This window comes from Nicotiana sylvestris, chromosome 1, assembly GCF_000393655.2.
Source record: "Nicotiana sylvestris chromosome 1, ASM39365v2, whole genome shotgun sequence".
NCBI classification, from domain to species: domain Eukaryota; kingdom Viridiplantae; phylum Streptophyta; class Magnoliopsida; order Solanales; family Solanaceae; genus Nicotiana; species Nicotiana sylvestris.
In genome coordinates this window covers 28,904,698-28,930,007 of record NC_091057.1, presented here as the reverse complement: position 1 = coordinate 28,930,007, position 25,310 = coordinate 28,904,698, and the positions used below count along the sequence as shown (strand labels likewise).

Genomic DNA, 25,310 nt, shown 5'->3' with positions numbered 1-25,310 from the left:
CAATGGCGGAACCCTCTATGACCTCATGGCTTTGACCTTGTTTTCCATTTGTTCTTTGATTAGTAGGAACTTCAGAAGATAGAGAGGACGGATCATCAATTTTAGGAGTTACTGAAATGGAGAGAGATGGGGAATCTGGGTGAGGTGTGATTTTAGCGGGGAGAGTAGGAGTGGTTATAAAAGACTTAGAAGGAACGGAGGACTCCATAGGTTTTTCAGTTACAGGGATGACTGAGGCAAGGATGTCGGAGTTTATATCAGCCATTGAAAAGATGGAGTGAAGGTACTCTAGGAAGTTCTAATGGAAGACTTATGGTTTGTGGAGAAAATAAAAGGTTTTTATTAATGATGGATAATTATGAAGAGAGAGAGATAGGGACCGATTCTGAAATGGCGGTTGTGCGTGGAGAAGTGCAACGTTTCAGAGGGAGATGGAACGATTTGAAGTGAAGAGACGTGACAGCAGGATCTGAAAAGGTGGATGACATGGCAGTTGTGTTTTGTACCTTTTTAAGACATATATTAAAGAATGCACATAACTACTCACCTTTGGTACAAAAACCAGGTTCTTGACCTATTATTTGAAAGTATCAATCCTCTTTTATCGTCGATGTACTGAATTTACAGCTTCTATACTCATCATGCATGTTTACCTGCAACAGTATTGAAGTGAGTTAGACTTGGCCAGAAAACACTTTTAGCTAGTTTTACCTGAAGGTGATTTTTATAGCCAAATGATGAGGAATCAGGTTCTCAATTGGGCTTTAGCATCCCCAGCTTCATTCTGTTTCTTTCAAAATGTTCCCTACTTAATGCTTTGGTGAAGATATCTGCAATGTGGTCTTTTGTGCTACAGAACTTCATACAAATCAACCCTTTCTCCACAATGTCCCTCAGAAAATGATGCCTTACATCAATATGCTTGGTCATTTTGTGTTGAACTAGATTATTGGCCATGTTGAGTGCACTGGTATTGTCACATAGAAGGGGCACACTCTCAGTAAGTATCCCAACATCTTCCAGTTGTTGCTTAATCCATAGAAGTTGAGCACAACAGAATGCTGCAGCTACATATTCTGCTTCAGCTATTGAAAGAACCACTGAATTTTACTTCCTTGTTCCCTAGGAGATGAGATATGATCCTAGAAAGTGAGCCATTCCAAAAGTGCTTTTCCTGTCCACAAGATAACTCGCATAGTCTGCATCAGCATATCCAATAAGATTGAAACTGTCACCTGAGGGATAATAAAGAACCAGGTCCTGTGTTCCTTTAAGGTATCTCAGAATTTTTTTGGCAGCCTTCAAATGAGATTCCTTAGGATTTGATTGAAACCTTGCACATAGCCCCACACTGAACACAATATCAGGTCTGCTGGTAGTGAGATAGAGAAGAGACCCAATGATGCCTCTATACATGGTTTGATTCATAGGAGATCTAGTTTTATCCATGTCCAGTTGAGTGGTCGTCGCAATGGGAGTATCTACCTCTTCAAGAGCTCCATGATGTATTTTTTCTAACAAATGAATGTATCCTTTGAGGACTGTTTTACTTGAAGACCCAAGAATAAGTTCAGTTCCCCCATCATGCTCATTTCAAACTCACTTCCCATAAGTTTTGCAAATTCTTCACACAGAGACTCAGCTGTTGCCCCAAAAATGATATTATCAACATAGACCTGAACAATAAGCAGGTTACTTCCCCGTTTCTTTAGGAACAAGGTGTTCTCAATTTTCCCTCTTTTAAAACCATTTTCCAAGAGGAACTTTGACAGCCTTTCATACCTAGCTCGAGGAGCCTGCTTCAACCCATACAATGCTTTGTCCAGTTTAAACACATAATCAGGGTGTTCATGACATTCAAACCCTAGAAGTTGCTTCACATAGACTTCTTCCTTAAGAAGTCCATTCAGAAAAGCACTTTTGACATCCATTTGGAACAAGGTGAATTCCATATGAGATGCAAAAATGATTAGAATTCTAATAGCTTCCATACGAGCGACCAGAGCAAACGTTTCATCATAATCAATCCCTTCCTCCTGATTGTAGCCTTGAACTACTAGCCTGGCCTTGTTCCTTGTGGTATTTCCATGTTCATCAAGCTTGTTCCTGAATACCCACCTGGTTCCTATAATGGTTCGATTTGAGGGTCTAGGTACCAGGTGCCAGACATTCTTCCTTTCAAACTAATGTAACTCATCTTGTATGGCTGTAATCCAATCTGCATCTTTCAAGGCTTCCTTGATATTCTTGGGTTCTATTTGGGAGAAAAAGGCTGAGAAGGCAAGTGAATTTCTGGCTTTTGACCTGGTTTGTACTCCGGACTCTAGAGGGGTAATTATGTTGTCAAGAGGATGAGAGCTTTTGTGTCTCCAATTAGACGTCTGAGGTTCATTTGTAGAAATTTGGGTATATTTGACTGCTTTTCCTGTGTTCTTCTCTCAGGTGCTAGTGGAGTACCCTGAACTACGTCAACCACTCTTTCTTTAGCTTTAGTGGTTGTAATTGAAGTACCTGGTTCCATTGAAGATGAGGCAGTATTGTCTTCACTCAGCTCTTTTACTTGGCTCATCATATTTGCCTTTCCATTTGTCATGTCAATGACTTCACCAGGGACTAGTAAGGGTTCTCTATCTTGATCTTCTTCAGCACTCTTCTCATAGGATGGATAAGACTCATCAAAAATAACATGAACACTTTCCTCAACACATTGAGTCCACTTATTGTATATCTTGTACGCTTTGCTTTGAGAAGAGTACTCCAGAAATATTCCTTCATCACTCTTAGCATCAAATTTACCAAGATGATCCTTTCCATTATTGAGAACATAACATTTGCACCCAAATGTTCTTAGGTGAGTCAGCTTAGGTTTCCTTCCATTCAGCAACTCATATGGGTTTTTGTTTAGGAGTGATCAGATCATGCACCTATTCACCAAGTAGCATGATCACCAGTGTTAACCGTTTCAGCCTAGAAGTTCTTTGCAATTCCACTATCGATTAGCATTGTTCTTGCCATCTCTTCAAGAGTTCTGTTCTTCCTTTCCACTACTCCATTTTGCTGGGGAGTTCTGGGAGCTGAGAAGTTATGAGTGATGCCATTTTTATTGTAGAACTCATCAAATTTGGCATTGTCAAATTCTGTTCCATGATCTGATCTAATGCATGCGACTAGACTCCATCTTTACCTGAATTTTCTTCACAAAGGCCACAAATACCTCAAACGTTTCATCTTTAGTTCTAAGAAACAGAGTCCATATAAATCTGGAGTAGTCATCCACTATCACAAAAATGTATCTTTTTCCTCCCCTACTTTGCACTCTCATAGGACCACATAGATCCATATGCAGAAGCTCGAGTGGCTTTGAGGTGCTCACATCCCTCTTAGACTTAAAAGAGGACTTCACATGTTTTCCTCTAGCACATGCATCACAAACATTTTGTACCTTGAACTTTGACATTGGGCAGACCATGGACTAGGTCCTTTTGAATTAGTTTGTTCAGAAAAGAGAAGCTTGCGTGCCCCAATCTTTTATGCCAGAGTTCAACATCATCATCAACAGCTTTCAGACAACTCAGATCACCACTTTGTAAGGACTCGAAATCAGCAACATAGATGTTCTTGTATCTCTTGGCCACAAGTACCACTTCACCAGTTACCAGATCAGTAACTGTACATATCTTGGACAAGAATTCTACATTGTTTCCTTTATCATAGATCTGAGAGACACTCAAGAGACTGTACTTAAGACCATTGACATAGTACACATTTTCAATAGAATGAGTGAGTGACTTCCCGACTTTTCCAACTCCAAGAATGTACCCCCTTTTCCCATTGCCAAAGGATACACTCCCTCCTCGCAGGGCTTTTAGTGAAAGAAAGTCCATGGTGTTCCCAGTCATATGCTTTGAACACCCACTATCCATGAACCATTGTTGACCGCTTCCTTTCACTGTTCCCTGCACAAGAAGATCAAGAGTTAGTTTTAGGAACCCAAGCAAGTTTGGTCCCTTGTAGTAGGCAAGAGGATGAATAAGAGCTCTCTTAGTCTATGCAGGTAATATGCATTTTTTGTGAGTGGAACCTGGTCCCTTTTTTGTAGTTACATTTTCAGCAACCATTCTTTTTTTCTAAGTGAACTGGACCCTGGTTTGACAATTTTCCATGAAATGTCCCTTGTTCCCATAGTGGGTACTCAGCCAGTTTTCGGGTATAGTCACACATTTGCTATGTGGGTTGTAAGGGATTTTCTCTCTTTGGAACCCTATTCCCTGCCTGTTTCCACCATTATTAGTATTTATGGCAGTGATAGCTTCGGAGGACCAGGCCCACTTTAGGGACTTTTCAAGATCATTTTTTACTCTTTCCAGTTCAGTTTGGAGGATCAGGCCTTCATTGTTTCCTTCAGGTCCCTTCATTGTTTCCCTCATTGTTTCCCTTAGTCCCTTCATTGTTTCCCTCAGGTCTGCAATTTCTACCAAGAGATCATATCTTTCTTCCTCAATTTCAGTCACTCTTCTTACTATGGCCTCCTTTTCTTCACTAAAGTTCTCAATAGTTTCCTTATGGTCAAGAACTACTACCACTAAGTCATCTCTTTCATGCTCTAAGTTGGCAATCCTTTTGGTCAACACATCTTTTTCTCTCTTCAACTCACAAATGGTTTCCTTCAGATCCACTACACACGCTACCGGATCATCTCTGGTTTTATCAGTTTCCCTTAGTTCTAAGATCAAATCATACTTATCCTCCACAAGGTTATGATAGGCATTAATCAATACATTAGCTAAAGACATAAGTTTCTTAGGAGTGTAGGATTTCAGATTTCTCTGAACATCCCTGAAAGTTACCTCTTTGTTGTCATTGTCTTCATCATCATCTGATTGGGACATGAAAGCAAAAGTTGAGTCATATTCATTTTCCTCGCTTTCAACTGCCATCATGGAACTATCGCCAACATCAATTTCATCTTCAGACTCACTAGAGGAATCCCCCCATGCTGCAAGAGCCTATTTCACCACATTGTCAGCATATCTCTTTCTTTTGAAGTCCTTGAGAGGAACCGGGTTCCTCTTAGCTGCTTTCTCAGGGTTGTACTTGGAGAATTCTTGCTTCAAGAGAGGATAGTCTTTGATGAAGTGTCCAGGCTTTCCATACTTATGACAGAGATCATAGTTTTTTGGTTTGCTAGAGCTGCCCCTTTTTAGCATTTCTCCATTTCTTCTAACCATCTTCTAAAATCTTTTGGTTAAGTAAGCCATGTCACTGTCTTCGTCGGTGTATTCTTTACTGGTTTTTGGCATTGAGAATGGAAGTTCTTCCAGTACCTTTATTCGAACATAAGGACCGTCACATATGACATACCATAACTCAGAATCCTCAGCCATGATAAAATCATGCATTCTTGTCTTCCACCACCCATAGTATTGTCCATTGAACTTGGGTGGTTTGTATGTAGATTGAACTTCTTCAAAATTTGGTGGAGCAGCCATAAGGATCCTTCCTAGGTGTTAGCATGATAGGAGGAACCCGCTCTGATACCAATTGTTAGTTTGTATGAGTCCACCAAACAGTAAAGTACCTGGTCCTCTATGAGGTTGTACTGAGAATGCTAATAAAACAGTAAGTAAATAAGACACGGGATTTTTATGTGGAAAAATCCCAACTCAAGGGGACAAAAATCACGACCTACACATGTAGGCTTTCAACTTCACTAACTTGTAAACACATATTACAAGCCACTTTGTAATAACTCAATTACAAAGAATTCATCCCAACTAACTTGTGATACTCTTACCACAAGCCACTTTGTCACTCTCTAGTTACAAATACTTTAACTTATGACTAAACCTAGTCACAACATAAACTCAAAGAGGGTTCCTAATCAACGCTTCTGGCTAAGCAATTTAGGAGATACAATAAGAACAATAACAAAGTTACAACTCAACTAAGGACAACAAAATACTAACTTTAGGAACTGGTCCGTAGTAGCGTTTAACTTTGTTCTTCAAGCTCCTGAGAATTAATTTAACAGTTTTGCAAATGGCTTGAATGAATATCACAAGTGTTCAAGTGATGTTTTGATATAAACTCCTTGTTGATACACCTTGATGACATCACTTGAATGATGTAAGCACTTTAGTTGGTTAAAAGATAAGTGGCCACTAGAAACAGTGCAGTGCAGGCAGAAATAGTGCAGGCAGTCATGTCGTTTCCAGTTGTGTCCAATTGACTTCGTACTGCTATGAGAGAACCACAAGGGTATCAGGTCCTTGTTTGGTTCTTTATCTTCCTGAAGCTATAGCAGTTCACATTTAGCTGGAATCCGTTAACTTGCAGTATAGCCCAAGTGTGTTAGGTTCCCTATCTGGTCCTTGACAGTAAGTTTGTTAGATTATTAGAACACAAGGCAAAGACATTGAAAACCTATCAAACGTATACCAGAATCTTCTACGGCTGTATATGCTGCATGTATAAAACTCCGAACCCTTAAGTGCGTTCATAACGTAACCAACTTTGGATCATTTATCGAATAATTTCTTTCGTTCTATCTTAGCTTTCTTTCAACGTAAGCTATTACTTTTTCTGGTTTTTCTGCCCCCTTGTTGCATCCATACTTAGCTTATCTTAATGATCACATATGCTAGAGTTTCCGTGCAACTCATATGATCTCGAATATTACTTTTAATTTTTCTTTCTGTTCATCGTCCACGGTAGGACCACTTTCCTTTGGAGTGCTTACAATGTTGTTGTGAGACTATTGTTACACGACCCTTTCCTCTTTAGGTCGTTGTGCTTAGGTTGAAGCCTTCTTCCTTATTTCTTCAACTAGTCTTTCGTTATAGTACATAGGGAGAACCCTTGATTCCTGTAAAGTTGTGAGCTTATTATGGACCTTTTGATGTCCTTCCTTGCCTATAATTATCTGTAGTTGCTTACCTCCGTGCCCTTATGCTTGTAGGGTTGCTTCTGAACTGACATTTTGATTACCTTTCCAGTGGCACTTTCTTTTATCCCCGTAACACTCATACGTTACCTTTAACTACCCAGACTCCTATTTGAATATATCTCTAGTATTATAATGACATTATTGCGAGGTTGAATTCTCCATGTTGGGGTTTAATACATTTATCTTGCATGATCTGCTGATTTGTCCGTAACTTCTTATCTAGTCATGACTAGGTTCTTCCTGAATCAACTACTAATTACTCGTCGGCCCATTCTCATATCCATATTCTGCATAATCTTCATTTGACTATAGGTTCTGTAACACTCTACCGTTGTCATCCATGTATCATACCTTATTCATAATGATTCTTTATCTCTCTTCTCATTACTCTGCTGTTATTTCTGCATATCCCTTTTCTTGTGAAAACTTCAACATGATATTTTTTCGCTTTTAGATCTCCTTGCTTCATTCATCGGCTCTTCGGGTTGCTCAACATCCTCGCTCTACTAGGGACGAGAGTCACACTAAGGTAATTTTTATCCCTTCCAGGCTTTCAGTGCCTATTATCTGAATTTTTTTTGATCATGTTAGTATTCACATCTAATTGTAATATTCTAGAGTACACCATCTGGGTGTCTCACAAGGAGATCTATTAGCACATTTGCAATATCTTTCAGCAATGTCAACTAACACAAGCAATCCATTTACCAATTTGGGTTACCCTAACCCCAGCCGTATCTTGATATCTCGTCCTTCTCTTAACTATACATGTTATCCCCCACGGGCATAACTGAAATGGGTCTGACCAATTGTACATACCTCTGTTACTGTAGAATATAACATAAAAATCTTATGTTTCTCTGCCTGAATTATAAACACTGTTAACCTTCATTAACTAGGCGCCTCGTACCCTTCTTCATCTTGCTTCTTTTGCTTGTTGAAACTTGTATTTATCTTCTTAATCTCTCATTTTCTTTCACCATAAAGATGGATAGGCATTCTTGCCTTACGACTTCTTATTAAGAAGCTTACACCTTTCAGTACACACATGATATGCTAAAAACCTCACATTTACTTATCGTAGGCATCATACAAAAACCCAATTCCTCTGACTCAGCTCTTCCACAACTATCTCTCTTTCCAACCTTCTTTCCGGATATAGGTATCGTCTTATTACGAATAAAATAAAATTTTGAAATTTGAATTCTTATAAGTGAGCTCTACCACAGATCTAGAGTAAAAAGAAAGAGTGATAATCTTAAATTCCATGTAGTCTCCTGCTTATAAGTGTGATACACGACACACCCATAAACAAGACTTTACTAGAGACGGCTTGTAGACTCTCTAGGACAAAACTGCTCTGATACCACTTCTGTCACGACCCAAACCGATGGGCCGCGATGGGCACCCGGTACCTTACTCAATCGAGTACCAACATAATGTATCTTTTCATGTCATACTATCATAAATAACTGAGCCAGGGAGGTTGCCATGAAATAGGTAGAATATAATAGGTAATGCCAACTTATACATAAGACATATGAGCCTCTAAGATCAAAATAACCACTTGAACACTGAACATAGGCCGACAAGGTCATACAATCTTTTACTTACATGACATCTGTCTACAAGCCTCTAAGAATACATAATTTTCATAAAGTTCGGGACAGAGACCAAACAATACACATCTAACTCATACTAACCAAACAAGAAACTCTGAATCAAATGGAGCGCAACAACATCTTCCGCTGAGCTGATAGCCTACTTGGAGGCTCTCGACTTGTCTATTGGGACCTATGGGCATACAATGCAGTGTCCCTAGGCAAAAAGGGATGTCAACACGAATAATGTACTGAGTATGTAAGGCACATAAATAAGTACATAACAGACATGGAGGAAATATAGAGTAAATGACTCCACCTGTAAGTCTGAATAACTTTGTAAATCATGAAATAATTATAGTATCATGCATATGCGTGTGAATGTCATGTCGTGCATAGGTACATGTTTCATAACATCATCAGCCTCTGAGGGCATCCCATCATATCATCTTGGCCACTGTGGGCAAAATCATCAACATATACCAGCTGATTAGGTGGTGGTGCATATATAATGCCATAACCTTTCCCATATCTCATATATATATATATATATATATATATATATATATATAGTACGTATATAACGCCATAACCTTTCCCATATCCCATATACATATATATACATACATATATACGCGTATATAATGCCATCTGGTCATGAGTCAATGTACATGAATGCAATGCATGAAAAGTACGTTAATAAAATCTTTCGGAATGTCATAAGACCATTTTGCCTTTGAGTAATATCATAAAGTAAACTCTTTTAAACTTTCGTATTTTTCTGAGACCCATGAACAACTGATAGAATAATATGACACATGGGGAATCAAGAATATAGGCACCCATAATATTTCTCTGAGCAGAGTCATTTATGAAAGTTGCGTATTTTGCTCGTTTCATTTGTATCGTATGGATCATGCCAAAAGAAAGAAGGGATAGTCTTAACATACCTGGACCGATTCTCTTGACAATTCCTCTAACACACGTCTTTTGCGACGAAATATGTAACAGCAATATCAGAGTATAGAAAAATTCGTATGATGTTTTTTAGAAAGATTACACTGTACTCCCTTAGAATCGCAATTCTCACGTTGCTAAGCATTGTAAGGAATCATATAAATCCTTGAATTTCATCCATTACTTTGTAGTCTTGTATGAACTTGATGAAGTAACTCATGTTACTAATGAAAAATAGGATCTTTGCTTGAAGCTTTGTAAAGGATTCCTATGAAATCTTGTTTGAGAATCCAAAACGTTACTTAGCAAGACAATGTACTCACTTAATAATGTATAAAAAGCTTTTAAGATTATAGGTTATGGGCCCACTTTATATGATGACTTGGCCATCAAAGTTTTCTTGACATGCCACCTAATCTTAATGAATCATGAGTCACCAATTGGGCTTTAATTTGCTGCCACATTAGGAGGTTAATACTTACCCAAATATACTTAATTAAGCTTATTCACAAATCCTTAATTAACTTATTAATCTCCCACTAACCAATAATCCATATAATTAGAAATTATCTCAATCTACTTAAAATACTACTCACTTTTAGTATACTATATATATCTTACTATCATGTCCATGTGGTACCTTGTATGACACTAGTCCATAAATACCGGTATTAATGCTCGACCCGTACTTTACTCCAAAATGCCAAACTTTGACGAAAATTCATTTTCTTTGACTTGCTGCCCCTTTTACCTTCACGAATTTACTCATCACTTGTGAAATGACATAATCCTTATAATCTCCAAATAATCTTTTAATTGGACTGATGTCAATTGCCTTACGACAACAACGTACAATACTACATGGTACAACATCATCCTAACTTAATACTGCAAAGCGTAACATCACCGTAATGTAATACTGTAGAGTGCAACATTGTCGTAACTGCGAAGTGTAACATCATCGTAATGTAATACTGCAGGATGTAACATCATTGTAATATTGCGGGGTGTAACCGGAATGTTATGAGAGGATTGACTTAATGTGTAACAAACTAAGGGTAGTTTAGTCTATTTAACTCTAGGTAGTTAGATGTACAAAGTCGGTTAGTCAGTTTCTATAAATAGGGGTCGTTTGTATAGTGTATGAACAATTTTTTAACAGAAGCAATTTCTGCATTTCCAACTCTAGCTCATTTCCTTATTTTATTCCTCTTCTCCTCAGCTAGGATTTACATAGCTCGATCCATAGATTTGACAAAAATAATATTATATTTGTTGAGGAAAAGGCGAAAAGCATGACAAGGAAAGAAGTATTGAAATTCTGATGGTCGTTATGTACCAAAGGACAAATTCAATAGTCAAGATGACATACTTCAAATTATAGTATATTCGATTCAAATCTCTTGTTATACAAATGATGTTTTGTGATGCCCATGAAAATGGGTGGGCTGATTAGGGTGGGTCAAGCAGGACTGACAGACTTCTAGGCTGACAAGCTTCTGAAGAAGGGGTGCACATGTCACCTTAGGTAAATCTCACATCGGAATGAGAGAAGAAAGTAAAGATCTATATAAGACATGACACAAGTTTGCATGATACACGCACTTTCGAGGCTCGAGTTAGGCGTAGCCCAAAAAGACAAACCCGTGGGGGCATAGGCCCTAAGAGGAAAATACATGTCATGGGCTTGGGACGTGACAAATATGGTATCAGAGATGAATCTCCTTCAGTACTGTTATAGGCGGCTCAAGCAGAACTTGCAAGCTTCTAGGCTAGTAAGCTTCTGAAGAAGCGGTGTACATGTCACCTTAGGCGAATCCCACCGAAATTTGAGAAGAAATTGAGTAGCTATATAAGGTATGACACAAATTTATATGGTACACATGTTTTTGAGGCTCAAGGTGGCATAGTCCAAAAAGACAAATTCGTAGGGGCCTAGGCCCAAAACAAATAATATGTGCGATGGGCTTGGGACGTGACATGTTTGTGTTTTCTAATTCATTTTACTCTTTTGATAAGAGGGAATATATTTCTAATTTGGGTCACATGGATTTTCTTAGTTTTCTATTTTACCTCACGTGAAATATTACCCACTAACTTTAGTAGATTATTCTTTTCTTGTGGAATCCTAACTACTTATTTTTTTAATCATGGTTGGTTTATTTTTTCTTTTTGTTTAGTTTTTCTAGCACACAAAGCTGAAACTTAAAACATTTTAAATTACAATTGTTTGACTTAAATAATTTGCTGCGTATACTTCTAAATCAACATAGCGAATAAATTCTTTATTCTTGAACATGAATTCTATCGTTAATTGTGTTATTTTCACCAAATGACCAAACATTTAATGAGCATAATTAGTAACAGGTCGATAAAGATTAACCACCACATTAGGTAAAATGAGTAAGCAAAAATATACTCGCATCTCGTGTTTATATCAATAACAATAATTATGCGTTAATCACAAGCGAGTTATCTTATGCTTACGTTAACTCACGGTAATCTATTATATCAAATCATAATAATCTAGTATCGTTAAGTAATAAGTTAAGATGAACATACATATTACTCTTACTATCCTACATCAGGAAAAATGATTAAGAAAAAAATTACTCACACCTCGATTTATATTAATAACAATAATTACGCGTCAATCACAAATAAGTTAGCTTAACTTATGCTTATATCAAATTACAGAAATCTACTAAAGTTAAGTAACGTACAAATTAAGATGAACATTCATATTACTCTTGTTGTCTCACATAAGGCAAAATGCGTAAGACAAAAATTACACACATCTCGTGCTTATATTAACAACAATAATTATGTGTCAATCACAAGTGAGTTACCTTAGTTTATGCCTACATCAAATTACAGTAATCTACTGAAGTAAAGTAACAAATTAATTAAGATGAGCATAAACGACATACCGGCCATTTTTGTTGTCCTATTTTATATGACACACTTTCATTTTTTAGTATGTCTTAAAAAAATGACATTTTTATATTCTTATACATCTCATGTTATACAGTCACCTAAATATTATGACATATATTTTTTTTAAACGTCGTACATAATCAAGTACCTTGGATCGGTTATTCGTACATTCAGTTCCGACAGAAGCGGGAGTTGAAGTGAGTCTTGACTCTCAAGTCATTCCCAAGAGAGGTAGTTTCAAGTACCTTGGATCGGTTATTCAGGGGATCGGGGAGATTGACGAGGATGTAACACACCGTATAGAGGTGGGGTGGATGAAGTGGAGGTTAGCGTCGGGAGTCTTGTGTGACAAGAAAGTGCCACCGTTACTAAAATGTAAGTTTTATAGAGCAGTGGTTAGGCCTGCCATGTTGTATGGAACTGAATGTTGGCCGGTAAAGAACTCACATATCCAGAAGATGAAAGTAGCAGAGATGAGGATGTTGAGGTGGATGTGCGGGCATACAAGGATGGATAAGATTAGGAATGAAGATATTCGAGAGAAGGTGGGTGTGACCCCCATGGAGGACAAGATGCGGGAAGTAAGACTTAGATGGTTCGGGCACATTCAGAGGAGGAGCACTGATGCACCGGTGAAGAGGGGTGAGCGACTGGCTGTAGTGGGCACGCGGAAAGGTAGAGGAAGACCTAAGAAGTATTGGGGAGAGGTGATCAGACAGGACATGACGCGACTTAGGATTACTGAGGACATGGCCCTTGATAGGGAATTATGGAGGTCGAGCATTAAGGTTGTAGGTTAGGGGAGGGTGTGAATATTTCTACAGCACAATAGAGGGAGACTATCCAGTTAGGAGTTAGACTAGGAATGTCATTGGTCGTCTATTGATGCAGGGCTTTCCCTCTAGTTGTACTTATACCAGCCACCTATTTCGTATTTCGTATTTTGTATCCTGTATTTCATATTCCATATCTCTTATATATTGTTGTTGTTATTGTTGTTATTGTTATTACGCATTTTTTATGGTATTAATATATCGTCTCCTATTGTTTTTTTTTAGCCGAGGGTCTCCTGGAAACAACCTCTCTCTCCTTCGGGGTAGGGGTAAGGTCTGCGTACATATTACCCTCCCCAGACCCCACTTGTGGGATTATACTGGGTCGTTGTTGTTGTTGTTGTTGTCGTACATAATCAAACGCTTTCAAATAAAATGCGATGAAGGGTGTAATTAACGAAACCATACGTAAAAGAATGATTATTTATGCGTATTTAAGTTTAAAATCTTCATCATGGCCTCTAATAAATGAAAAACCTTTTGAAAAATTTGGAACAAATAATTATTTTTCCATAAAAGAACAAAAGCCCCGATCCTGACCGTCCAAGGGCAATGCTAAAGACACGGAGCTCGCACCGCTGGCAATAACCAGATGTTCCAAATTCTATTAAACTTACAAAATTACCCTTCAATTCCCCTTTATATTACAAATTACCACAATCCGTAGTCAATTCAAATTCCGAAACTGACCTTCAAATTCCATTCTCAACTCCCAAATAGCGACAAAAAACCTAAACATTATGGTCATTTCGAATTAACTCCATATCTCTTTCGCTCCTGAAAGCGGAATGGCATTATAGATATTAATTAACTAGGCAAGGGCAATTTATTAATTAATGGATATATTTATACACCAGTTGCCCATTTCGGTTTTTTCCCTCTATATAAATTCTACATCCTCTCTCTTTCTTTCCCCCAAGTCTCTTATCTCTTTCTTATTATTTCTTTCCGGCCTTAATTCTCCCGTTCACGGCGGAGCTACCGCTTAAACCACCGTCCGTACACCGGCATCCACTGTCCTTGCCGGAATCCGTCGATCTCTTTTTAGATCTTTATTTCACTTTCCCTCAAATTCATTCCCATCCCTTCTCTAACACAAACGTTTTCAGTTTTTAAAGTAATTTCTCTTCAATTTTAAAATTGAAAAGAAAATTATTTATTTACTTTTTTATTTTATATTTCTCGTAACTCTCAAAAACTTTTTATTTGTTCCTCTCTCCAACGAGAAATGTACCCGTCTGAGTGAATTTACTTTCGTAGCCTTTCATTAACTGTACTTTCCATACCCTACAACTCTATAACCGTAAATTCACCTTTTGCCCTTTTTATCGCTTTTAGCCATTTTCTTTTTTTGTTTTTAGTAGGGTGACGTGGCAGCAGTAGATTTGACTACTAAACGGACGGCTAAGATGAGTTATCACACACGTCGAATCTTAACTCTTGAGGAGTCATCACGCAAGCGAAAAGACCGAGACACGTTTTATTCTTTTCCCAAACCGTCAATCCCATTAACGTCCGTTAATACTCCTAATGTTAATATGACGACGTCGTTTAACAAAGGAGCAGCCGAGCCGAATCATCAAATGCCCAACCCGCTTTTAGCTGGATACATGGCTTATGAATTTTTAACGAAAGGGACTTTGTTGGGTCAGAAATTTGATCCGGCTCGAGCAAAAGCTGTTCCAGTAAACGCTTTAGCCGAGTCGAAGAAGAGAAAATCGAGTGTTTCGAGTCCTAAAGAAGTCGAGCTGAGTGGGAATGGGAAGCCGAAGAAGCAGAGCCAGAATTATGTTGAATTGGCTAGCTTGTTGAAGAGCGATGGGTCCCACATTCCGGGTATTGTCAATCCTACGCAGCTGGCACAGTGGATTCAGATGTGACATAGAAGCGCTACGTGGAGGTTTTTCATTGGCCGAGGTTTTATATCCACGTAAGAACTGTAAAACCGACCCTTGGGTTTTGGCTTAAAAAGGAAAGAGTACCGAATTATTCTACCTCAAGACTGTCTCTGAAAGTTTTCTGCTGCAAGAAAACTCAAACATATGTTTGTTGTTGTTGTTTTATTTTCGTATATTAATTTGTTTTCTCGATATATTTCACCTTTTTTGTTTGTTATAGATGGCTCATGAATGTTATGTGTTGGACCTTGATCCTATCTTTTGTTCGTTTTTTCCTCTTTCTTTGTTTGGGGGAGAAGGAAATATTATTTCGTTTTCTTTGCTTGTATTGTGAATTTTGATGATTAGGTTTGTTATTTGTCATGGTATTTTCATGCTTTGACACACAGATATATATATATCTACTAGCTTTATGACTAATTTCATGAATGTTGATAGTCATAGCATGTGCATGCTAGGACGCACCTATTTGCATGGACCTGTTGGTGTCTCTGTATTAAGGGTCGGAGAGATTGGGAACCTTGGAGCAAGAGCAATGGTAAAATTGTCTTTGTCTTACCTATAGGTTATGTGTTCGAACTCTGAAAGAGTCATTGATGCTTGTATTAGAATAGACTGTCTAAATTGTCTCTGTCTGACATATAGATTATGGTTTCGAGCTGTGAAAGAGCCATTAGTGCTTGCATTAAAGTAGACTGTCTAGATTATACTTCTTGTGCTGCGGTCTTTTCCTAAATTATGCGTGAACGCGAGATACCTTATGCACCAGGTTGCCTTAGCCTTTTTTGAGTTGCATGCATTGCGTTGGGATATTATAAAACGCTTGTCGTATAGTTGTCGTTATGCATTTGAAATTCATTTGGAGGCCTAATTCTGATTCATACAGTAAAATCCATTGAAATATTAGGTTTGATTTGGCTTGATATTGAGTAAAAGAATTCGAATCAAACCGGCATATAAATATTTACTAATTTTTATACTCTTTTATGACTTTATATAGAATATTTTTTACAAAAATTCTAGAAATATTTGGGATTCTTTTATGGGATGTAATATTTAATAAAATATATAAAGTACTCCATTTTTATTAACCTTCAATAATGGGTTATATGATCACTTTCTTATCAAGTGTTACTGAAATGCATCAATCTCTTTGTTCTTCTATGTTCATATGTCAAAATTTATTAAATTCTTATATCTTATTTGAATTTGAAGTGGTATTTCGATAATCTAAAATTAAATAAAAATATCATTAATTAGGTATCATATTATTTTTTATGTTTAATTATTAAATTCGTTTAACCTTAAAAGTATACATCAACGAAAAAGTATTGTCGGACGACGAAAAGAGTAACTATCATGTGTCATTAACAAAGTAGGATTGAAATAATATTCCTGTAACAAAAAACCCGAAAAATCCTAAAAATCTGACAAAACCAAACCAATCCACACTGATATAGTTGGTTTGGTTTTTATTAAAACGGGAGAAATTCAAAAATAGCCAGATTTACAAGTGGTTATTCAAAAATAGCCACAGTTTCAAAAGCAATCGAAATTTAGTCACTTTTCATGTAAAGCTAAATCTGAACGAAAACACTGTTCAAAATTCGGAAAAATACTCCAGCATAATATACTGGAGTTCAACTCCAGTCTAATATACTGGAGTTCCAGTATAATATACCGGTCCAGCATAATATGCTGGAAGTTCATACACAGGTGCACTGAACTCCAATATATTATGTTGGACCGGTCTCTGTTGCAGCAAAATAGTGGCTATTTTTCAATGACTTGGCAAACGCTGGCTATTTTTGAATGACCAGTCCGAAAACTGGTTAAATCGTGTTATTTTAACTATTAAAACCAAACCAACTCGGCCATGTACACCCTTAGGTGAGAGTAAGGTCTGCGTATGCATTACCTTCTACAGACACACTGGATTTGTTGTTATTGTCTTTGGGGTAAAGTTTGAAACGAATGAACGATTAATGTTAGAAGCTTTACGAACTGTTTAAATGAGAGCATATATTTTGTAACTCCATCTCACGATTCATTCTAATTAAAACTTTAGTACTACTAAATCTTGAATTATATTGTGTTTCAACAATCCCTTATCAGAAACAAAAAAAAAAAGGTCCTTGGTAGGATGTGGAGTTCTTTGTTTGTTGCTTCATATTGATGGTTCATTGGTTAGTTCATGGAAATATGAGGTGATTGCACTTTTATATATTGGTACTTTAATTTACCACTTTACTATATTAAATTAATATGGTGTAATTTAAATATTTTGTGCGGGTAAATTTTTACCCTCACTACAGTTGATATATACGTATTACGTTTGAGCCTTATCAGACAATTAGACCTATCGAGAACGACAAACTGACTGATGAAGCTAGATGGGGAGAGGACAACTTGTGATCAAAAGAATTAAATACTCCTTTGGTCCAAATTGTTCGTCACTTTACGTGTTTCTTTTGTCCCAAGCTTTATGTTGCTTTAAGATATTAGTCGGTTTTATTAAAGTATGGCCATCTTGAATTGAACTTTCAGTATTCTTATAGGAGAAGAATTTTGGACTAGCAATATATATACATAGAATGTAGTTTTTAAGTTTTAGAGTAGTACTAGTTTTGGAATGAAGAATTTGTCCATTTTTAGTTCCATAACAAAATTAGTTAGTGGGCAAAGTCGAAGCTATAGAATTTGAAGCTTATGAGTTCGGGATTATAATCCTTTTAAGTTAATGGGAATTCTAAATCAATAATTTGTACATATCCATCGATTTCTTAATAGAAATATAAAGATTTGAACAAAAGCTACTGGGTTTGACTGAGCTCGCAGCCAACACTGTGGCTCCGCCCCTGTTAGTATGAATTAAGAAGTGGTAAATATTGAGGTCGTATTGCTAATTAACCAAAAAAAAAGGAAAAAAGAGCAACAAATTCAGTATAATTTCATAAGTGGAGTCCGAGAAGGGTAGTGTGTACACAGACCATATTCATACCTTGTGAAGATAGGGAGATTGTTTTTCGATAGACCCCAACTCAAAAAAAAGTATATAATCGCATCATAGTTGAAAAGAAATACAATAACGATGAAGCAAAAAAAGAATAAAGCGAGCTTCAATTTTTCCTAAGACAATAGACTGATAGAGCCACCGCCATTGTAGAACGTGCTTAAAGGAGTTAAACTCTTATTTTTATGAGTGGCTTTTGTGAATTAATATAGGACAAAGGCAAGAATTCTAAAAAGGGAAATTTGGTATTGCAAGTAAATTAAAGCTTTTTAATATGAAAATGAAGGTAGAGTGAAAGATCGACTTTTAACATGATACAAGGACGTTTTCAAGTTCAATTTATAATTCTCACCTTTTCGTCTTGAATTCAAAAATAAAAAATTGAGTAGTAGTGTGTGTTTGGAGAAAATGAGAACATTAATTAATTTTTGCCTTAATTATATTTTAAAAAGAAAATTTAGTTGAACAGTTTGGGCTGTAAAATAGAAGGAACTAAAGGAAGAAGGAAAGATTTCCAGTGATTAGAATTCTACACCTGAGTTATAGGTACAGTTGCCCTTTTCAAAATCAAGTCAAACTTGTGACTTAGGAATTCTAATTTAATATATGCGTTTACGTATGTATATATATATATATATATATATATATATATATATATATATATATATATATGGCGCGACTTAGGATTACTGAGGACATGGTCCTTGACAGGGAATTATGGAGGTCGAGCATTAAGGTTGTAGGTTAGGGAAAGTTGTGAATATTTCTACAGCACAATAGAGTGAGACTAGCCAGTTAGGAGTTAGACTAAGAATGCCATTGGTCGTCTATTGATGCAGGGCTTTACCTGCTATTTTTTACTATACCAGCCATCTATTTCGTATTTCGTATTCTGTATTTCATATCTCTTATATTGTTGTTTTTTTATTATGCATTTTTATGGTACTAATATATCGTCTCCTGTTGCTTTTTTTGAGCCGAGGATCTCTTGGAAACAGCCTCTCTACCCTTCGGGGTAGGGGTAAGGTCTGCGTACATATTACCCTCCACAGACCCCACTTGTGGGATTATACTGGGTTGTTGTTGTTGTTGTTGTTGTTGTTGTTGTTGTTGTTGTTGTTGTTGTTGTTGTATATTTCACTAGCATATTTGGATGAATTCATCATTTGAAGTTTACAAATTTTTATAATGACTTCAAGTAAATACATAACAATAATAATTAAGATGTGAAATTTTAAATCTATCACAAATAGATAGTTTTCACAATATTTGCACAATAAACCAATAAAAATCGCTCAATTTTTAGATCTGAAATTTTAAGTTCTTTCAAAGTTTCTACGTGGGGAAGAAGATAAGGGGGAGGGTGGTTTGAGGAAGAAGACAGGGGGAGGGGGACGGGGATGGGGAGGGGGGGGGTTCCGTGGGGAGACAAATATGAAATTTTTACGGGCTTCATGTGCGTTTTTTGTGTGTAAACATGCGAGTGCTATCTGGTCAAAAGTAGTGTGTCTTAGACACTTTTAAAATATTGAGTGTGTAAAAGATTTTTCGTGAATGAAAGGTGGGTAACATAGATTTCGCTATAAGGTTGATGAGTATTTTGCCTTCCAATTGGCACTAAATCTTGAATACAAGAATTTAATCGGATGGTATTTTGGTGAAACTTTTGAGTACAAAAAATTATAAGAATGCTTAATTGTCCGTTAAAGTAGTAATATGAAGTTAAGAGTTAAGATAATTGTAAAGAAAAAATGAATTGTATCCAAAAGAGAAATCTTTTGACCTTTTGGTGGAATGTCTTTTCCTTGACTTTTTTTTTTTTTTTTTTGCGATTAAATATAACAAAATGACTTTGAAAAAAAAATCACCCGTCATACCAAACTCAGTAATACATAAACCATAGAGGATTAGAGGTATTAATTCTCGTCAACCATCAATTTTAATTGCATTAACTACTATATAATGTATTTAGATAGCATAAAGTTCAATTTAAATCTTATACTATAAATCCGAAATTGATTCTCTCCTATCCTACTCTCACCAACCACTATAGTTACAAAATGTAACGCTAAAAATGGAACACGAAAACAAAAATTAATGATACGTCATTTAAGCTATAATCTCATTACAAATTTGGCAAGTATCCAACCACAAATATATTTCCTAATTTATAGATTACAATGTCGTATATGTAGATAGGATTCATCCTAGTTTCCTATTATCCACCTTAATACATTAATAATTATGTGAGTTGCGATGCAACAGAAACATTTCCTCCAAAATATTTTTTCCTGTTTGGTTGAAGAATGAAAAATATTTCTCAGAAAAATAAATTAACGATAATATCAGTATATGGGATAGTGTCTCAAGAAAAGTTGTTAGTACAGATATCTAAATGTTAATTAAAACAATATTATAAAATTAAGTATTGAGATAGTTATGAATGGAAATGACCTCCGCTCAAAACTCAAAAGCAAAGAAAGTCCTTTTTCCCTTTTGGTGGAAAATTTGTTCTTGAAAATATTTTCATGCAACTAATTAAATGCCAAAATATACTTTATTTTCTCAAAACATAATTGTTTCCTGCCACATCAGACGCAAAAAAATTAAAGTTGAAGCCAGAATTTAAAGTTTTTAGTTTCTGAATTTGACACATAACTCATAGTTCGTCTTAGTTACTGGAGTCATAATTAAATATATATACATATTTAATGAATTTCCTAATATGAATACAATATTTAAGCAAAAGTGACTGGATTTGGTCAAATCCGTACAAAATTTGCTGGCTTCGCCTCTGTCCAGAATATCAATTATTTGCGGAGTTTTGGCTTTATAATTTGAAAATAAGTTTTATCAAATATGTAACGGTAGGAACTGGCCGGGCTTCACATATTTGAAACTTGAAAGTGACATAATATGTTGATGTACGACCAATAATTTAGACTATACATAAAACTAGGGACCCGTTGATTTAAGAAAAATTTTAAAACGTTTTTCTGGAAATTCAAAATTAAAGTTGTTTGGTTGAAAAGACATTCTGATATTAATTACTCAAACCCAGAATATTCTTTCTTTATGAGATCCTCTTGTATAGATATTAGAGGAGGAAAAAGGATTTCAAGTTTATGAGTTCGGAGTTAATCCTTTTAAGTTACAAAATTTTAAATAAATGATTTATACTACATATTAATAAAATTCTAAGACAAAAACAAACCGAATCTGCACCTGGAACGAGGTATTTTCATTTATTCCCACTTTTAGGGCCACCATTGAAATTATATCCGTATTGCACAAAATTTTGCAAGGTATATCGCTCGGATCTGAACTAATTCAATCTCTTCAACTCAACTTCAAAAATCAAATATAAAGTTCTTCTATCTTTCAAATACAACTTTAATAATATGAATTTTAAGTTGTTCAATCTTCTCAATGCAACTTTAGATTTCAAATCTTAAATTCTGAAATATAAACTTATTCTTCGAATTTCAATATTCTAACACAGGATTCAACGCCCAAATCTACTCCAAATGAGCTCAAATTTGAAACATAACTTTCAAATACCATAAATAGCAAAATCTAATCATCAAATTGTCAAAACAATATCAAATTTACCAAATTCATTTTGCAACTAAGAACAAGTAGAAAAAACTCTAAGCACAAAGACGAAGAATATAGCAGCGAGAATAAGTGGGTACAAATTCAATGGGTGACACAAAATTAAGCACCCCATGACAATTTTACACCTTAATTTGACGAAATAGAAGAATAATTTTAGAGAATTTTTCTTTCTTTGTATTCATTGTATATTTTTACCGTATACGGGTTGTGTATAAATACAAGAAGAAAAGAATTTGTGCATAACTACCTATTCTATGTGTTCTTATTGTATTGGCTATTCTATAACAAACAAAGAATAATATTTACAGCTATTATCTTTCTTCTATTCCCTTATATTTTCTTCTATTCTCTTCTAGTTGGGCTTCATAATAAGTAGACGAATAAAAGGCCCAAGATAGTGAGTATGAGCTAAATTGAGGAGGCCCAAGTCGACAAACCAACCCATATAAAAGAACAATCTAGAACCAACATGTGCAATCAAAACAATACAAAAGGCTTTGGTCTTTACATACAAATTAATTAGACCAAGCCCTAGATTAAAATCAAACCCTATTCTCTGTCAAACACCATCAAAGAATCAGAAATTCCTTTATCATCTCCAACACCCCTCCTCAAGTTGGAGGGGGATGCAAGAACACCCAACTTGCCCAAAAGTCTTTGGTGAAGCGATCCTGTGAGAGATTTTGTGAAAAGATCAGCCTACTGAGAAGAAGAGCTAACAAAGGATAGAGAGATCAGACCTGCAAGAAACTGTCGACGGACAAAATGACAGTCGATCTCCACATGTTTTGTTCTCTCATAAAATATGGGGTTCTTCGCTATGTGAATTGTTGCTTGACTATTGGAGTGAAAAAGGACAAGGAAAAAAATTGGAATGGCAAGGTCATCAAAAAGACACACAAGCCATGTGCGCTCTGCAATTACACGCCTTATTGAGCGATACTCAGCTTTAGCAAAGCTAAGGGTGATGGAAGTCTATTTCTTTGACTTCCTAGAGACGAGAGAACCTCCAAGCGAAATGTAAAATCCACTAACGGATTTACGCGATTCAGGATAAGTTTCTCAGTCGGAATCACAAAAGCGAGCAGTTGAAAAGAGGGTGATAAAGACATAAATAACCCAAGACCAGGGTCTTTTAGCAAATATCGAAGTACACAAAGGGCTGCATGCATATGAGGTTGTCGGGTATCCTGGATATATTGACTGAGGTTCTACACCATAAAGGAGAGATCTGGCCTTGTATGTGTTAAGTAATTTAGCTTACCCAATAAATGGCGATACAAGGTTGGATCTTGAATAGGGTCACCAATTTTAGCCAAGAGTCCGATAGTTCGATCTAGTGGGCAGGAAATAGGGGTTTTGCTCAATACATCAAATTCAGTGAGGAGATCAAGTGCAAATTTATGCTGGGATAAAATCAGACCTTCAGATTTTCGGAGTACTTCAATTCCCAATAAATAATATAAGGTCCCTAAATCCTTGATTTTGAACTTGTGGTTTAAGAATAACTTTAAAACATGTAGTTGTTTAGTATTATTGCCTGTTAGTAGAATGTCATCCACTTAGACTGCAACTATGGATATTGAGGAATCTATCTTCTTAAGAAATGGGGAGTAGTCATTTAAGGAACGTAAATAGCCTTTAAAATTGAGAGTTGTTGTTAACTTAGCATACCACTGATGGGAAGCTTGGCGTAACCCATAAAGTGACTTCTTTAAATGACAAACTTGAGTAGGAGAAGAAGGTGAAAAACCAACTGGGAAATTCATATAAACCTCTTCATTAATATCATCATGTAAAAATGCATTATTAACCGTATAATTGGTAGATGCCCCATCCCTTTTTCACAACTATAGCAAGAATACATCTGATTGTAGTCATTTTCACCACTGGTGAAAAAGTTTCAGCGAAATCCACTCATTCTCTCTGAATATCTCCTCTTTACTAGTCGGGTCTTTAGTCTTTCCACACTACCATCAGAGTGGTGTTTAACCTTATACACATGCTTGCAAGATAGTGCTTTTCTACTAGTAGGTAGTTTCACTATTTTCCAAGTTTGATTCTGTTCAAGAGCTTCAATTTCCTTTGCCATGGCTTCCTGCCAACCTGGGTAATGTGGTGCTTGACAGTAGATGGTAGGCTTTTGGATACTAGACAAGGATTTTAGTAAATTTTGATTGGAAGTGGAAAAACTAGAGAAAGGAAAATTAAGTGGTGTAACAGAGGAGAGGAAATAGGTAGTGCTCACATCTGTAAGTTGAATAGCATTACAGATGTAATCTTTGAGATAAACTGAAGGGTTATGAGGTCTAGATGATTTCCTGATCTGTGAGACCCCATGTGTTTTTTTTTCTCTTCTCTTACGTAATATAGGCAGCGTGGCATGATTATATTAGGTATATACGTTTGGGTATAGCACATTGGGAGAATAAGACTGAAAATGTGTGGTAATATCAAGGAACTAACTAAAGCTTTATGTCAAAGTAATCCCTTAAACAAAGGTTCGTGGTTAAAGAAATGGCTCGAGTAGCACCCCGCGCGTAGGGAAGATTTAAGTTAACTTGCACCTGTGGGATAAGACTAAGAGTGTCTAATATGCTAAGAATAGTGTGTTATGAGGTATTATAATATCACAAGTGTCACATGTTAAGTTTTGGAGTCAAGCAAGTTGCGAAATAAAGGTCGGCAAAGGTTACCGTAAATTTCTCTAATAATTTTTCTAAACTTTGGGTCAAATATATCAGATCATTTCTCCCAATATATAATGAGTTATGGGACCCAAAACCCATAGAATTGAAGGTCTACAAGTCTAGTTCGCAACCAAAAAAACCTCACATCAAACGGGCATTGGAGTAAAAAGTTATGACTTTTTCACCCCAGATTGTCCAGGCTGAAACCGGGTCGCGAACCGAGTTGGGTCAAACAAGTGGTATAAGTCAGAAAATCCGACCTGTAAGACCCCAAAACATTTTATTTTCGTCCCAAACAGTGAGGGAGCTGAAGAGAGGGTTTCATGGTGTTCTTGAGTGATTAAGGTACATTTTTAGCGATTTCTACCGTTAAAGTTTGTCCCCGTGCCTAGAAACTCAATCTCTACGCTTTGCAATCGTTTCCCCCTTCTATTAGCTGTGTTTGGAGCTATTTTTGGAAGATAGGAATTTGTTGTTCTTGCTGGTTATTCAGGATTTATACTTGATTTTCCAAGGTAATCATCTTGGGACTCTTTTATAATCATTTTTACAAAGTTCTACGGACGTTTCGTCAAGTTAAGGCCATATGGCAAATCTGCCGATTTAAACTCAATTATGAACTGTTTATAGGTATGTATAAGCTGCATATATATAGTGTTTGTGAAGCTTAGAAAGTAAGAAAAAAATTTCGTGAAGTAACTACAGGCATTCAGACGTTCGTTGGAAAGGTATGTTAAGGCAAAGCTCCGTCCTTCCTTTTTGCACGAATTCTTGGAAATTCCTAAGACGTCAAATGTAGTATTTTACTATTCTATTG

At 36.3% G+C, this 25,310-nt stretch overlaps 1 protein-coding gene across 1 annotated transcript; it reads left to right on the top strand.

Moving 5' to 3' along the window:
- Positions 1–14,168: 14,168 nt before the first annotated feature.
- On the top strand, positions 14,169–15,592 carry LOC104241870 (uncharacterized). Its single transcript, XM_009796826.2, has one exon. The coding sequence runs from the start codon at positions 14,684–14,686 to the stop codon at positions 15,152–15,154; it is 471 nt and encodes a 156-aa protein (XP_009795128.1). The 5' UTR covers positions 14,169–14,683; the 3' UTR covers positions 15,155–15,592.
- Positions 15,593–25,310: the final 9,718 nt, after the last annotated feature.

Excerpts from the sequence above, each read along its gene's own strand:
- LOC104241870 (XM_009796826.2), top strand. The coding sequence starts at position 14,684 with ATGAGTTATCACACACGTCGAATCTTAACTCTTGAGGAGTCATCACGC.